The sequence below is a fragment of the Odocoileus virginianus genome, chromosome 9, assembly GCF_023699985.2.
Source record: "Odocoileus virginianus isolate 20LAN1187 ecotype Illinois chromosome 9, Ovbor_1.2, whole genome shotgun sequence".
Taxonomy (NCBI): Eukaryota; Metazoa; Chordata; class Mammalia; order Artiodactyla; family Cervidae; genus Odocoileus; species Odocoileus virginianus.
In genome coordinates, this window is record NC_069682.1 from 62,502,084 (window position 1) to 62,519,227 (window position 17,144).

General features: G+C 49.1%; 1 protein-coding gene across 1 annotated transcript in view; it reads right to left on the reverse strand.

The window, feature by feature from the left end:
- The window catches only part of TGM2 (transglutaminase 2), a 34,331-nt gene extending 30,204 nt beyond the window's left edge, over positions 1 to 4,127 (reverse strand). The window contains exon 1 of the mRNA XM_020909066.2: positions 4,019 to 4,127. Coding sequence (XP_020764725.2) covers positions 4,019 to 4,028 — 10 coding nt within the window. The 5' untranslated portion in view covers positions 4,029 to 4,127. The remainder of the gene's footprint in view (positions 1 to 4,018) is intronic.
- Positions 4,128 to 17,144: the final 13,017 nt, after the last annotated feature.

Here is a 17,144-nt window from a genome sequence, read left to right on the forward strand (position 1 = left end):
CCCTGTCGTGTAGAAGTTAACCGGGCCTAAATGTCCACAACTCTTTTTTTTTTTGGCCATGCCACACCGCTTGCGGGACCTTAGTTCCCTGACCCGGGATCAAACCCAGGCCTGCTGCAGTGGAAGCTCAGAGTTCTAACTACTGGACCAGCAGGGAAGTCCTCCCCAACTCTTAATCACACATTGTGCACACTGGGGCAAGTGGGGAAGGCTCTGCCATCCCCTGGCTGTGGCCCTCAGGCGACTCAGCTCTTCTGGGCCTCACTTCCCCCATCTGAGTCCACAGTGGGGGACAGTAGGACCCAGGGTGGCTGTGAGCTGTTTAGCCCAGTGCCTGGCACATAATAACATACCTTCTAGACACGGGCTAGTCTTTTGTGACTGGAGGGTTCTTTTGGTAAAAAGTGGGGTGGTATTTGGTATTGGTTAGTTATACTTTGCCTTTTAGGTTTAATTTTCAATTTCCAGGGAATACAGAGGGCTGAGGAACTCATTCAATTTAGGACCAGGACATGCATGCAAGCTCAGTCACTTCAGTCGTGTCCAACTCTTTGCAATCCTATGGACTGCAAGGCTCCTTCGTCCATGCAATTCGCCAGGTAAGAATACTAGAGTGGGTTGCCATGCTCTCCTCCAGAGGATCTTCCCGTCCCAGGGATCGAACCTGCATCTCCTACACTGCAGGTGGACTGTTACCCACTGAACCACCTGGGAAGTCCCAGGACCCACACTTGATCAACAAAATTCATACTCTGGGAAACTACAAGCAAAGTATTTGGTTTCTTTAACCAATAAATTGCAAAAAAGAAAGAAATAAAGAAAAAAGACAAGAAAAAAAAAGTTGAAGGGATAACCTATAGACTAAAAGAAACCTAAGGCACATTATAACCCACTATGCTGGATGAGCCTTACTTGGATTTTGAACTTGAAAACTATTTATTACACGCAATTGGAAATTTGAACACTGATAGAAAATGGTGATGTTAAGGAATTTTTAATTTGTCCATGTCTAAATATGAGTCCTTATTCATTGGAGAGAAATATTGAAATATTTACAGATGAACGATGTGATGTATGGGAAGTGAAGTGAAAGTGAAAGTCGCTCAGTTGTGTTCAACTCTTTGCGACCCCATGGACTGTAGTCCATGGAATTCTCCAGGCCAAAATACTGGAGTGGGTAGCTTTTCCCTTCTCCAGGGGATCTTCCCAACCCAGGGATCGAACCCAGGTCTCCCACATTGCAGGCAGATTTTTTACCAGCTGAGCCACAAGGGAAGCCCAATGTATGGGATTTGCTTTCAAATAATGGAAGAGGGGGTGATGAGGGACAGGAAGCAGCAGTAGCCATAAGCTGGTGGTGGTTGAAACTGGGTGATGAGAACATAGGCATTTATTACACTATTCTCTCTACTTTTATATGTGCTCAATATTCTCTATAATAATTTTTTTTTTAATGACAGGAGTTTGAGAGTCTTCCGGACCTGGGTTTCAGTTTGGTTGTACTGCTGTGTGATCCTCGGCAGGTGTCTCTCCCTCTCTGTGCCTCCTTTTCTGAAGCTTCAAGGGCTTAGCCCAGGGCAAAAGTTTGATGTGTGCAAGTTCTCTTTATAATTTCTGAAGGAGTTGAAGACCAAAGTGGGGATGGTGTGACAGGCCAGTGAGGGGCTAAGGAAAACACAAGTCTCATAACTTTGGCAAGCTCAATCTGACACAATCAAGGTCAAGATTAGAGGGACAGTAGGGTGGGAGGAGTGGGCAAGGCAGGACTCCCAGAGCTATGGGGCCCTTAAGAGTAAGTGCTCCCACTGAGGCCCAGAGGCAGGGACTGGCCAAAGTCACCCGGCAGGTGAGTCCTCCCATGGTGTCATCCACACAGTTCTCCCTCCAGCCACTGAACATCCTCTAAACGAGGTGCAAACAAATTGCCCAGTGACTGCCAAGGACTTTGACATGGGCTATCTCCACTTAAACTCACAACTGCCCACTTCAGTTCAGTTTAGTCGCTCAGTCGTGTCTGACTCTTTGCAACCCCATGGACTGCAACACGCCAGGCTTCCCTGTCCATCACCAACTCCCAGAGTTTACTCAAACTCATGTCCATTGAGTCGGTGATGCCATCCAACCATCTCATCCTCTGTCGTCCCCTTCTCCTCCCGCCTTCAATCTTTCCCAGCATCAGGGTGTTTTCCAATGAGTCAGTTCTTTGCATCAGACACAGTTACTATCACTATCTTCACTTTGTAGGGACATTATGTGGCCCCAGGTCTCATGGCAAGGGCAAGACCAAGCTTGAGGATTTGAATCCAGAATCCAGGGCTGTAGAGTCTGGAGCCCGGCCGGGTAACCACCTCACTTACAGCTCAGGATCTCTTGTCCACCCCCGCCGCACACATCCTGCATTGTTTCACACCTGGGTGGAAGGTGAGGCCCCTGTAATCTCAGCAGGACGTGATCTCAGCAGGAGAGACCTCCACTAGCCACAAGGAAGAACTTCCTGATGGCCTCCTAAGGTGAATTCACGAAGGAAAACTGCAACTCCAGAGAGCTGACGCAGCAAAGAGGCCCAGGGTGCTGAGTCCAGCAGCATCAGTGTAGGCACATCCCCCATCGTGGAGATCTCGCCTCTGAAATTTGTTGTCCCCGTGGGAGATGGTCAGATCCTGGTCTGGAGCAAATGGGGCGCTGTCTCACGCTATTGTGTGAAGAAGGATTCCCAGAAATTATGCCCAGCTCTGCTGCTGCTAAGTCGCCCAGCTCTAGAGGTACAAAAACACCAGGATCATAGGATTTCTGTACTGAGAAAGGACCTGAGGTCTTCCAGGCCACTGGGACCCTGGTAGGAAGTGGCCCACTCTGGCAATGGGGCAGGGGGCTCATCCTAACTGGCCACTCCAGGTCCTCCAGCCCTACTGAGCCCCACTCTTGGGGACAGGGATGGGAAACTGCATGGGACACAAGTGGCCACCCAGCTGGCTTTCAGGTACATGTGTTGGGAAACTGGGTCCCAGAGAGGGACAAAGGTGGCCTGAGAACGCGCAGCCGGCCAGGCACGTCCATGGTTCCTCCCACTCATTCCCCCTCCATCTGCCCCCTGTGCCCTTCCAACGTCCCCTCCGCCCACCCTCTTTCCTAGGGGCTGGGCTGGTGCCAAGGCCACTTCCAAATGGACCTGACCCAAGAGTCAGCCAGGGCACTGAGTACAGCAGCATTAGTGCAGGCGCATCCCCCATTGTAGAAATCTCACCTCTGAAATGGTAGTCCTGCCCATGTGTGTGTCGGTCTGTCTGTCTGTCTGTGTGTCTGTGTCTGCGTGTGTGGAGGGGGGACAGGTAGGAAATGAACTGAGCCCCTTCTCCACTCCTCTCCTCACAGATGTACCAGTGGCTGGTGTTACTGTCCGTGTTTTACAGGATGGGAAACTGAGACTCAACCAGTGGCCAAGGGCAGGGGATGCAGAGGTTGGAGGCAGGGAGGGACCTGCGAGAGCAAGCCTGCTTTTAGGCCTCTCCTCCACTGGATGCAAGGCGCTCCTCTCCACCCACTGCGACCAAGAAGACAGCCAGGCTTGGCTTACACACCATGAGGGACTAACCAAAGCTCAGTCCCCGAGGCCAGGCCAGCACCCTCTGCACGGCTTCATGCCCAGCTCACAGCAGGGAGCCAGGCTTCACTAACGGACTGAGGATGACTGACAATGGTCCGCGAACAAGGTACCTTACAGTTTGTAACATGCCTCTGGGGTCCATTGCCTCATCTGATCCAGGGAGGCATGGGTTAATGAATATGCCCTGGGGATGGAGAAACTGAGGTCCCAAGCAGAGCCAGAACTGGGGGCCAGGCACCTCTAATCCAGCCCAGCCTTCCTGTGTGTGCTCCAAATCGGGGGCTTAGGAATTGAGTCCAGCCGGGTCCTGACCCCCCACTACACCGGTGGGACCACCGAGACTAAGGAGAGATGGCTGGCCCCTGGACCCTGGGGCCCCTGCGGGGCGGCGGCACCCCTGACTCTGATACTCACCCTCGGCCATGGTCAGGTGGTGGCTGTGCTCCTCGGACTGGGGCCAGGACACTCCAAGTGCAGACCACTGGCAGCGGGCAATGCAGAGGCTGAGAGCGAAGTGAACTTATAGCCCGCTTAGGGGCGGGCTGGGGGCGGGGCCGCGGGGCCGCGCGGGGGCCGGCTTTGCCCGGCCTGGGCCCACGCGCTTTCCACCAGCCGGCAGGGGCGCCCCCGGAGGCAGGAGCCCAGGGAGGAAGTGAGAAGGTTGGACAAGGGCGCCCTCTGGGGAGGCCGACAGAGTGCAGGGCGGGGACAACAGCCACACACGACACAGGCCGGGACACTCAGACACACCTGGATATACAAAGTCAGATCTTGGGTGACAGAGACACACAGATAGAGAAACACAGCCACACAGGTACAGACACACTGTTGCATCAGGACACACAGGCCTACCTGGACACACAGATATGGACCCACAGTCAGGTCAGACCCAGGATCAAGAAGACACACACATCCTCAGATACAGACTCACGGAGACCTAGGGATGTGGACACACAGACAGAGACAGGTACAGCAGATGAACCTGGACACACACACCTGGAATCAGAGACATACCTGTACATAGACACAGCCAGACACACCTGGACAGGTACCCACTGAGAACCAAACAGAAATAAGCAGGTGTCCGGAGGCACCCAGCTCCCAGACACACACAGACAACACACTGTTAGAAGTGGACACAAAATCAGATTGGGGCACCTAGAGATGCACAAAGGTGCAGATCCTGGCTGTGGGACACACACACAGACACGGCCTCATGTACAGACATGCAGACACACCCGCAAAGACAGACATACCACACCTATCTCTGTAGCAAAACCCAGACATCCCTCTAGCTCATCTGTTCCTCTGTCCCATCTAATTATCCATCCATCTAATCACTCATCCATCCACTCACCCATCCATCGATCCATCCATCATCCATTTACCCCTCCCCCTCTCACTTTCACTGATGATGCTCCTTGCAGGCCCACCCTGAGCCAGAATGAGACAAAGCCAATATCCCAGGGACTCAACCTCTGCCCTCTCACTCCTAGCATTAGGGGTAGGAGGCATCACCCAGTCTCCTTCCTCTGAGCCTCCCACCTTCTATGCTTTTTATCCACCCTGAGTCCTGAGCAGGAAGGGTCTCTGGGGAAACAGGAGCCTGTGAGCCTCCCCCAGCCCTTCTTCCTGAATGGAACTTCCTGTAAGTTGCATATCTATTGATGGATTGGGGCTTACAAAATTGGCTCCAGTTTCCATTCCTGTGTGACACAGCTCAGGGAGTAAACCTGTGTTGTTTCAATAGATGTTTGTCCCTGAGTCAAATGGACCCTGCCTGGGATCTTAGTGAACAAACACAACGATTTGGGGCCCTGCCGACCCATAAAATAGTCCCACGGGTGAACCTTGTAATTGCCCCATTTTATAGGTTGTTGTAGAAAGTGTCCCCTGCAGCTGATGAGAGCTCTGAGGAGGAAGAGGCGCAAGTGAATATCACTCAAGAAGCCAGGGTCTGAGATTCCACTATGGAGCCACGGGCAGGAATTTTGGGTCTCCAGGTATTTTAGGTTTCCTCCTTTGCAAAATGGGGGCAAGAATTCCTCCCTCTCAGGCCTGGCATAAGACTCAACCAAAATGACTAAGGTTGGGTAACTATTGCCTGGTGAGCACTAGATAAATGGGATGTCTGAGTTTTGGAGCAAAAATGCCATGTGTCCCAGAACCTGGCCCTGAGGGACAGGGACCCCAAAGAGAGACAGGAGGCCTGAGGACAGTCAGGTTCTGCAGAAGGAAGGCTGTAGGTTAAGTGTTTCTATAAGAGCCAGGCTTGCCCCAAAGAAATGGATGAATTTTGCCTTTGTTCATTCTTTTCCATTTGAAAATGACACATTCTTCTCCACATGGTACTCATCTTTCTTTATTGTCCCCACTTGGGAGCTCCCTGGAGGGCAGGAATGGACTGGAATCTTATTAGGATACCCATCATGTTGTTCCTGGGGCCTGGCTTGGGGCTTGGCACAGGCCCAGATCTGTTCCTGACCCAGACAGCCACCTCCTCTTCTTTCCTCTCCATGATTCTGTAGAACTGTGACTACCTACGTGATGCAGGACCTTGAGCAATCCCAGGACAGTTGGGGTCAGAACTGACTTCTGAGAAGTGGTGAATAAAGACCAGAACCCAGGCTGGGCCCAAAGACCTGAATTCCAGGCTTATTGACCAGGGGGCCTTTGCCTCACTCTGGGACTCCATTTTTGCATCTGTTCAGAAGGCCTGGGAAATGTTGCCTTGTCTTATCTCATTGGGCAAGTAAAAAATTCAAAAGCCTTTTACTGAGGGGGAAACTGAGGTCCAGGGAGCATAGTTATGGGCTCAAGTTCCCCAGACAGTGCAGGAAAGGGTCCTTCATCATCCCTTGCAGGGGAAGTGCAGGGCAGGGCACAGTTGACGTCATCTTGACTGTATGATCCTGGGTAAATTACTAGAAATTATCTCCAAGCCTCAATTTCCTCATCTCTGAAATGGGTATAATAAGAGTCACCACTGTTGGGAATTAAAGATAGCATCTGTGCAACGGAAGGCACATAGTAAGTGTTCAGTATCACCTAAAACTTTTCTATGATGATGTCATCAAAAGTCAGGACTCTGGGACTTCCCTGGTTGGTTCAGTGGTTGAGAATCTGCCTGCAGGGCACAGGGGTTTTATCTTCCCTGATCTGGGAAGATCCCACATGTTGAGGAGGAGCTAAGCCTGTGCACCGCAACTGCTGAACCCACACGTAGAGTCCATGCTCTGCAACAAAGAAGCCAGTGCAGTGAGCCTGCACCCCTCAGTGAAGAGTAGCCTCTGCACCCCTTAGCTGGAGAAAGCCCACGCCCAGCAACCAGTGCCGTCAAAGATGAACAAAATAGAGTCAGGATTCCCCTTTCCCCACAAAAGGAAGATTCCGACGTGTGTAGGTGAAGCAGGTTGCAAACAATGTAGACTATTTGGTGAGGGTTACTTAGAACTTCCAGTTCCTAGGGTCACTGACTGAGGCCTGTATTCCCCCTTTCGAGGGATCAGTCCTTCATTCCATAAGGATTTCCAGGTCTCGAGGTGGAGACAAAGGTGAATTTTTAGAACTTCAGAGTAACCCATTACCGGCCAGATGTCTCACTTAAAATTACGATATGATTTTTGTCCTTTATTAAATGAGGAAACGGGGGACTCAGAAAGGTGAAGTGACTTGCCTGAGATCACAGTCAGGAAGTGGGGATGTGAAACCTGGGCTTGGTTCAAAAGCCTCTGCTGGCTTTTCCAGGGTTCAGAGGTCAGTCCTATCCCACCCCTCCACCCTCCATTCCCACCCACTAGGAGTCTGGCCTCAGGGGCCTGGGTCATGTTTAGTCTTAAAGCTCTTGGCAAGTGAGACCTCTAAGGGCTGTGGCCCATCATTGTGACCCATGGTGTCTGGTGTATCATAGATGTGCAATAAATGTCTATGGCATGGGGGTGGGAGTGGGGGTGGGTGGTGTGGGGATGAATGAGAGTAAAAGGAAGAAGGAAAGGAAGGGAAGAAATTAAGGTTCAGAGAGGTTGGAGAGATTGCCTGAGGTCACACAGCTCAGTCGGGATCCCAAGCCCTAGCTGAATCAGCTCTTCCCTAAGGACAAGGGACCCCTAGACCAGAGATCCTCTTGGCTGGCTGAGTTGGGAGTGGAGGGAGGGCTGGGCAGTGGTAGGTGGGACCGCGATAGGACATGGTCTCAGCTTTTCTACCAGCTGGTGACTAATGACGGATGAGCAGCGTCTAGCTTAAAGACCAGAGCGGGCAGGGCCAGACTCCCTTGAGGTGGGAGGGGCTAAGGTAGGGACATCAGGACAGGGGCCTTGGGGAAAATGTCAGGGGGAAGGCATGACCTTTTAGGCCCTTTGAGGGGGAGTGGGTGGGTGGCCTCTCTAAGGCGAAAGTTGGGTGTCCCAGGCCATAGGGAGCAGAGAGCCGGACACCCAACTGGAGAGGGCCCTCCCAATGTGTCCATTTTGCAGATGGAAAAACTGCCTTAGCCATGATATCCTCAGCTCCACCCTTACAATGTGTCCCCCACTCCCCAAGGTCCCTGGCCCCTAGCATAGGGTCTTGGCCCCAACTCTGCCACTTAAGCTCTGGAGACCGTGGACCCTTCAGTTTATTTCTCTGAAACTGCAGTTTCTGTGAAAGCAGGAATTACCACCAAGACCTCAGGGGGCTGACGTGAGGATGGGAGGAGGTTTGGAGCCAAGGAGAGCCTTCTGAGAAGTGATCTGAGCTTGTCCGACTCCTGCCGAAAAGTCGAGGCCCTATAGGTCTGGCCCATCTTAGCCTCCAGTCGCACCTCCCACATTTGCACCCTCCAGCCCCACCAGAACCCCCCAAATGCACCCTGAAGTTATCTACTTCCAGGCCTGGACTCAGGTTATGCCATCTGAGATGCTGTCCCTCTTTACCTGTCAGTTTCACCAGGCTTTCTATGCTCCCAAGCAGGATTTCCTTCCTTCATGCCCAGCACCCACAGGGCACAGCTATAGTCTGCCTGGTATAAGGACCCATGTGTGTGTGTCTGTCTACCACCGCCCACCAGATTCCTGGTGATTGCTCAGTAGGTGTTTGTTGAATGAACAAATGATCTGCCGCAGAGAGAGACAGAGAAGGGGGAGCAGGAGGGCGTTGCTCAAGCCTGGGGCAGGCTCTGACGGTTAGCTTAGAGCCTTGGTTGGCAGGACCTGTGGTGCTGGTTGCCTGGGGCAAGGACATGATTCTGGGGCATCTTTCAGTTCCTGCTTCCTCCACCAGAGACAAGAGGTCTGGGCCCAACTTACTCTCCAATCATATCTCCTACGATCCTAGGAGCAGACAGATCCGCTGCTGAGCCTCAGAGAGTGCAGATGACTTTCTCAAGATCACACAGCAAGTTAGGGCAGGGGCAGGGTAGGGCCTCCAAACCCTATAGAACAATAAGTCTTGGCCTGTACCTCTCCTCTCAGTTTTGAAAAGGCAGAAAGTTGCTTTTATTTAACTTGGCAGTTGGACATCAGTTGAAACCGAGAATAGGGTGAAACTTGAGACTTGCGTGATGGAATCAGGGTGAGTTGGTGTAGCAGGGGCTGACACAGGGTCCAAGAGTGCCAGGCTCCAGCCCTCTCTCCCTCCCTTTATTGGCTGTGTGACCTCAAGTCTTAATCTCCTATAAAATGGGACAACCCCTCCCTCCCCCGCCACAGCCCGCTGGACTCAGAGGAGGAGGCTCAAAGTAGTGACAGCCTCTCCCAAGGAGAGTAAGCCGATCCTATTATTGTTACCATTATGTGGTTGCAGTTCTTAACTCTCCAGACACCCCAGGGAATGGAGGGTTTTAGGATTTTTGGAGAGTGGAGCCCTGTTCATTTCAGGCAGCAAGACTTGCTTTTACTCGTGGGAAAACCCACTTCAGACCCTTACTCACAACCCGTGATCACTTAATTGGCATACAGTCCTAACAAAGATGTAACACTCTTACTGTGCCGCAGCCTCTAAAGGTTAGATGCTGAGACATCAGGACTGGGGAGAAGAAATGCTAGAGGTGGGAAGTGCTGAGGGAGAGGGAGGCGTTGGAAAAACTGCACAAGTAGACGAGAGAGCTCTGACGTTGGTAGGGTCTGGGGGCATCTGGAGCTGGGTTAATTGTCCAGCCTCGTGGCACCATCAGCATCGGTCATGACAGTGACCCAGAGGCAGCCTATGAGTAAAAGGGACTTTGTGATCTGCCCTTTGAGCCTTTGACACACTTCACTCCCTCCCTGCTTCTTTTCACAGCACTGACATCCAGCTAGAAGGACACAGATGTGAGAGCTCCACAGACCTGGGTTCAAAGCCAGTTCTGCCAGTTATTGGGTTGGCAAAAAAAAAAAATTCGTTCAGGTTTTCTATAAGATGTTATGGGAAAACTCAAAGAAATTTTTGGCCAAATCAATATTTTCCTGTGTGATCTTGGCTAAGTCATAGCACTTCCAAGCCCTAGTTTCCTCATCGGTAAAATGGGTATGATAATAATCATGCCTACTTCTTCTCAGGCTTTCTGTGAGGATTAACACCATGCCTGGTGGAGAATAAACACTCAGAAATGGGTGACTGATTATTTGACAATTAAGAAAATGAAGTAGTGATGCGTCTACAACATGGGTGAACTTCCAAACCGTCATACTCAGGGAAAGAAGTCAATCACAGATGTCTACATAGAGCATGATTCCATTCATATGAGATGTACAGGACAGACAAGTCCATAGAAAGGGAAAGTGGGAGAGTAGCTGTCAGGGACTAAAGGGAGGAGTGGGGAATGGAGAGTGTATAATCATGCATACGGGGTTTCTTGTGGGGAGGGTGAAGGGAATGTTCTAGAATTAGACTGATGGTTGCACAAATATATGACTATACTAAAAACCGTTGAATTGAACATTATAAGTGGATGAATTTTCTGGGGAGTAAATTATGTCTCAACAACATGGTTTTTTAAATATGGCAGTAGACGGACTTCCCTGGTGGTCTAGTGGCTAAGGCTCCACATTCCCAATGCAGGGGGCCCAGGGTTTGATCCTTGGTTGGGGAACTAGATCTCACATGCTGCAATTATGATCCAGTGCAGCCAAATAAATAAAATGGCAGTGGATTAAAAAAAAACCCATAAAGTAAGAAAAAAACTCTGGAAGCCTTTGCAAATATTGCCCCATTTTCAAATTAAACCTAACAGAAGTACTTGCACTTGTGCCCAAAGGGCCTGTACAGGGAGGGTCTTAATAGCATTATTTGTTATGGTGAAAACTGGCCACAACCTAAGTGCCCAGCAAAAGGGGATGGATAAATAAGTCATGCTTAGGAATATTATACAACAATTAAAAACCAGAAGAGGTTGTCCTCTGTGTATGGACATGAAAACAATTCCAAGTTACAACATTGAGCAAAGAAAGCAAATTGCAGGACATTACCTAGGATGTGATTCCACAAGACTATTCATTTCCTATGAAAATAATAAGTAAATATATGTAAAATAGGTAAACAGAAGAAGGTTTGGAAAATTTCTCTCCAAATTGCTGACGGTGATGGGAGGAGTATTAGGGGGCGGTAGTGGTGATTAAAGGCTTCCCAGGTGGCTCAGTGGCAAAGAATCTGCCTGCAGTGCAGGAGATGAGAGTTTGATCCCTGGGTCAGGAAGATCCCCTAGATAAGGAAATGGCAACCTACTCTGGTATTCTTGCCTGGAAAATCCCATGGGCAGAAGAGCCTGGTGGGCTACAGTCTAATTGATTCGCAAAAGAATCAAATACGACTTAGTGACTAAACAAGAAGTGGAGATTAAAGGTGATTTCAGTATTCCCTGGAAGGTGATAAAAATTTTTAAGTGGAAAAGTATTTTTATGTATCACTTTGGTAATTAAAGATTAACTTTTCAAGAGGAGAAGAATAACCTGTTTACATTTAGAATTGAGTTTTTATAAAAATGGAAATACTTCAAAACAAATTCTAGTAGGTAGAAAAAAATACCAACTGAGGAAAAAAAAAAAGAAATTTGCCAAAAAAAAAAAAAAAATCCACAATCAGCCCATTAAAAAAAAAAAAAACTTTTGTCAATATTGGCACAATCTTACAAAACCAAACCCACGAGCCCAGCACATGAGTAAAGAAGAAATACACAAATGTTCCCACATCTGAAATTCGGAATTTTGAAAAGGGTACACTGAGTTTCTGTTTACTTCCCAATCCTATTTATGTCTTGAAATGCTTCTGGAGCACTTAATCCCAGTGAAATCTAAGAAAGTGCTTGAAAAATCCTTTCCTGTGTTAAAAGGAGGGTCAGAGAGGTGAAGTGACTTGCCCATGGTCACCCAGCTCAGAAGGGGCAGAGCAAGTGCTCCAAAGTTCACATTTGGAATCCATATAGCTGGAACTTCATGCCAGAGGAGTTCAGCCTGGGTGTGGGAGCCTGGCTAAGCCACCATGGCCATTTGGATTTGCAGAGGTCTGGGAGATGACCCGCTGGATTCTGTAGCATTACCATGCTTCTTCCCCACTCAGATGAGTCATTGGTTGTGTCTGCCTGACACACCCCGTTCAGTCAATAAGAGTCAAACACTTTCTTTCATGGAAATAAATGACTCTCTAGGGCAGAGGCTGAGCTTGTCTGGCTAAATTGAACACTTGTGTGGCTTGAACTAACCACTTGTTTCTCCTGCCTGCCTGATGAGCCTCTCAAGTGATTGTCTGAACCCAGTGCTTGCAGGTCTGAAGCAGCCCTTAGCTTGACCCGGTCAGTCTGAAACCCAACTTTCATATCTGAGGGCAGTCGGCCAGCACCACGTCCCATCTCACAGAAGATGGAAGTTTTTGGCCACGTTCCTACAAAGACGCTCAGTGTCTAGGATAATAAACCCCTAGGCTATAGGCCTCTGCAGTTGGAGCCTTCTCGATAGATACAGCTTGTTTGCTTCTGGGGAAACTCCCCATTTCTACTGGCTTGATGGGGCTGTCGATCAAATGGCCCTGCCCAACTCTAGTTAAGCATGGGCCTGGGACCCAAACTCAGCCAATCAGAAACTCTTCTGGGACTTGGCATCTTCCAACTCTGATAAAAGTTCTAAATGATGGTTAAAGTTCGCTGGTTCATTCCTGAAACTACTTCACGTTTTGTCTTTTCTGAAGCTCGGCTTTTTAGCTTTTGTTTGACTTTTTAAATCAGATGTATTGAGTTGCAATTTATACACGCATTCCATTTCACCTTTTTGAGTATACAGTTCAATGAACTGACAAACATGTACTGTCCTGTTACTATGATATAGTCTCCAACAGCCTCCAGATTCCCCTCCTGCCCTTTTCCTGGCAATTCTCTCCCCACTTCTTCTGTGCCTGGCAACCTCTGATTACTGTTCCTATTTTTTGTCTTTTCTGGATGTCATGTAAGTGAAATCAGACAATAGATACCCTTTTGAGTCTGGCTTCTCTCATTTAACACAGTGCATTTGAGGTTCATCCAATTGTTGAAAGTGCCGGCCGTTCTTCCCTTTGTGTTGCTGAGTAGTAAGTATTCCATTGAATGAATACATCACGGTTTATTTCTACGTTAACCAGTTGAAGGACATTTGAGTTGCTCTGGGTGATTATGGATAGATCTGCTGTAAATACAGAGCTACAGTTCTTTGTGTGGACATATATTTTCACTTCTTTTGTGTAAATACCTGTAAGCCATCCCCATGTCCTTCCAATTGATTTTTTTGGGAGATGGGGGTGTAAACTGTTAAGCTGCCCTGAATCTGTGTCTATTCATATAACCAAAGACTGAAACGGACATTTCTTTTATTAAATTCTCCAAATGACTCTAAGGGGTTTAGGAATTATTGTCCTCATTTTACTGGGGAAATCGAGGCTCAGAGAGCCTAAATAACCTGTGCTGGACCACAGAGCAAGGATTCGAATCCAAAAATCAAAGTCCTAAAGGGAGTCACAGCTGCCTCTCTAAATCTCTGGTCACCTTGGTGGGAGAACAGCTTCATAATGAGGGTTCTAACTCATATTGATTGGCTGACAGTTGGTAGAATAAATGCTTCACCCCTTTACGCCGACCTTAGTTTGCCCACTGGAGAAAGGACAAGATTGGACCAACAATGAATTTCTGATGCTCTAGATTCCCTGGTTTCAACACACTGTGACTATTAATAAGATAGAGCTGTCTGATAAACCATTCCTGGGAAATGGAGCTGGTGGGTGGGGAGCCCAGCACACCCCCCACACACAGCAGCCCCCACAGATGGCTTCCTGAGCTTGCACCCTGCCTGGCTGACCCCCAGCAGAGCAATTTGCACTCTCTGCTTTCCTGGCCTGAGAAAAAAAAATACCCCTGTCACATTGGATTAACATCACCCCTCTCGCTGAGAATCTTCTCCTGGGTGCAGCCCTCTCTCTTTGTCAATATTTTCAGAATGTTCAGATTTCTAAACAAGACCTGACAGTTTGAGGGTTTTTTTTTTTTTTTTAAGAATAAAACAAATCACCTTGAACACAGTCTGGAGGCTCAAATTAGATTAACCCTGTCCTTTCCCAAGTGGCAGTTGGGCTTTTGGCCTTGCTGGGGGATGAAGAGCTGAGAAGAGGGAAGAGGGTGATGCCTCGACCCACCTTCTTCCCAGATCCTCATCCTCCCTGGGTGGTACCCAGCCCTCTCCGGAAACCCAGAGACAGAGTGATGGAGGGCTTCCAGGGGCAACAGCCCCATGCTGTTAGCTGGGAGCGTGCCTGGTGAGCTCAAGGGGTGGCAGGGAGGCCAGCGTAGTGGGAGTGGAGTGAGCAGGAAGGGAACAGAAGTGGTGGATGGAAAGCACAGGTCCACACACAAGTCATGCATGTAACTTCATGTTACATATAACTTCACCTCAATTTTCTCACCTAAATAATGGGAGAGTGAGAGTTCCAGCCTCCCAGACTTGAGAATAAATGCGCTATTGCATGGGCACACAAACTTTGACTGTTTTAATGACTTGTTGTTTTTAAGGGCTTCAAGTGCCATCTGTTCCCACAGGTCAGCTCTGGGGTGTGGGTGAGAGGGGGATGCTAGCATCTTGTGCACCCACTGTGTGCTGGCCTTGTAGGGAGGAGCCTTATGCATGTACTTGCTCTTCATTGGTTTGTTTGCAGCCCCATCTGGCCCTACAAAGACCCTAAGTTGTCATTCTCTTCCATAATTCTCTGTCAGCATGATTGAATGGCTCCATCCCCCCAACTTCCAGATGAGAAGAGTGAGGCTGTGAGAGCGCAACAAGGTTCACTGAGCAACCGCGGTCACTGGGTGGACATTCCGGAGCTGGGACGGACCCTGGGCCTTTTGGGTGGCTTCACACTTGGTCTGCCCCTTCCCTGTGGATCTCAGCTCCATCTTCTGATGCATCCCTTCAGCTGAACACAGTGGACCACCTCCACATGGCATCCCTTCTCAGCTGCCATCTAGCAGGCCTACATCTTTCTAGACCAGCAGCTTCAAGACCCACTGGGACTGCATTGCTGGAGCTTGGGCAGAGCATCTATTGCGGTGCTCCGAGGAGGCAGAGGTCAGCAGGACTTTGGCCTTCATCAGCCCTCCCTCCCAGGTTCACAGGGAGCAGCAAACACCAGCTCAGCCACCTCCAATGGCTTTTATTAAAGCCTTTCAGAACCACACAGCCCCCCTCTGCCTTTTACAGATGGGGAAACTGATGCATTTGCCCAGGACCAGGTCTGCCCAGCTCTAAAACCCATGCTTTTTGCAAAATACGTTTCCCCTGTTAAAGGGCCAATTCTCATGTGGGGAGCTCAGAGAAGAGGCTGGTGTTACAGTCCAGGTGGGAGAGGCTGGAAGCCCAGGCTAGGGAGGTGGTGGGGCCCTGTTTGCGCCTCCGTGCCTCTGTCTTCTATTCTTTGTACTTGTCTGTCCTTCCCATCTTACTCCCAGGGCCACATGTCCTGATGATGGTTGCTACTAGTACATCAGCCTATGTGTGGCCATCATTCGCTCAGTGCTCACTGTGTTTGCAAACCTGTGCTTTCCACCCCCCACTCTGTTCCCTGAAGCTCACTCGGCTGTCACCATGCTGGCCTCCCTGCCACCCCTTTAGCTCACCAGGCATGCTCCCAGCTAAGAACTTTTGCACTGGCTGTTCCCTCTGCCTGACATGCTCTTCCCTGATGTGGTGACCTGAGCACAGTGTGGGTGCCTGGGAAGGGTGTGCTGCATCTGATTGGTGGTCTGTGGTGGACTTGTAGGAAACTCATTGAAGGAAGGGGTAAAGATTTGGCCCCTACACATTGCTGTAAAACTTGTTATAAAAACTTGGAGATTGCTTAACTCTCTTCTGTCTCAATTTCTTCCTTAGTTCTTAAGAGATGGACAGTGTCACTGGGGTCTCTGACTCGTCACAGCTTGTGGAGAGAGGTCGTGTCCTGAGAAACAAACCAGTTCAGCCTTGTCATTATATAATTAGGGATCCTGGGGTCAAGAGAGGGTTCATGTTGTTTTGAGACCCATAAAACATTAGAGACAAAGCTGTGGGTTTTTTTTTTTTTTTAAGAGATTACCTATTGGATAATTTATTTATTGAACATTTATTGAGTACCTACTATGGGGTAAATCATGAATAAGACACAGTTCCTGCCATTAAGGAATTCTCAGGTGAGTGGGAGAAATAGGCTACAAGACACTCACTATATAAACATTACTTCCCATATACTGTGTTCAGGATTGTGGTGGAGGAAAGCTTGGGACCTGAGGGAACCCAGATGGGAGAGAGACTCTCTCCGTGTGGTAGATCAGGGCAGGCTTCATGGAAGAGGTAACACAATCTGGGTTTTGCAGTGTGAGTAGAAGGTTGTCAGGCAGATAACATAAAAAGGAGCATTTGGTGCAAGGGGACCTATCTGTGCATATAGGGGCAAAGTCATAGGGGTGAGAAAGAGTGTGGAGAATTCATGGGAATGGAATGTCAAATAGTGTGGCTGGAGTTTAGGCATGCTTGGAGGGAATGTTAAGGCTGGAAAGCATGGTGGGCCCCAGATTACAGCCAGCCTTCAATTCCAGGCTCAGCTTACCCCATAGGGAGGCATGGGAAAGCTTTTAAATAGCAGAGTGGTGTGGTAGGGCCGAGTTTGGGGAAGATAATGATGTATCATTAACCATGGAATTTTAGAGCTTAAAATGAGTGATTGTCATGATCTCTGGACCTTATTTTAAAGATGAACAAATTGAGGTCAAAATATGTTGCCCGTAGCTGGCCAGAGGGAGAAGCATTTTCTCCCACCCAGTCTCTGTAGTTGAGCTGATCCTGAGACTGGGACATTGGGATGTCTTTGCATGTCCTGTGAGGTAAGCTGTTCTCAGATAGGATGAGGTCCCATCCTTCTGTGACATCTGTCTCTCCATTTCTCTTCTTTGGTCCTGTCCTTGGGAGTCTCCGAAGACAATGGTGCATATGGGAGCCCCCTTCTTACAAGTTCCTCCTCTGCTTGTGTGACCCTAACCATGTCCCTTCCCCTTGGCAGCTTCAGTTTTTCCATCTGGTTAATGGGTGTGGTAAACGAAGAGATG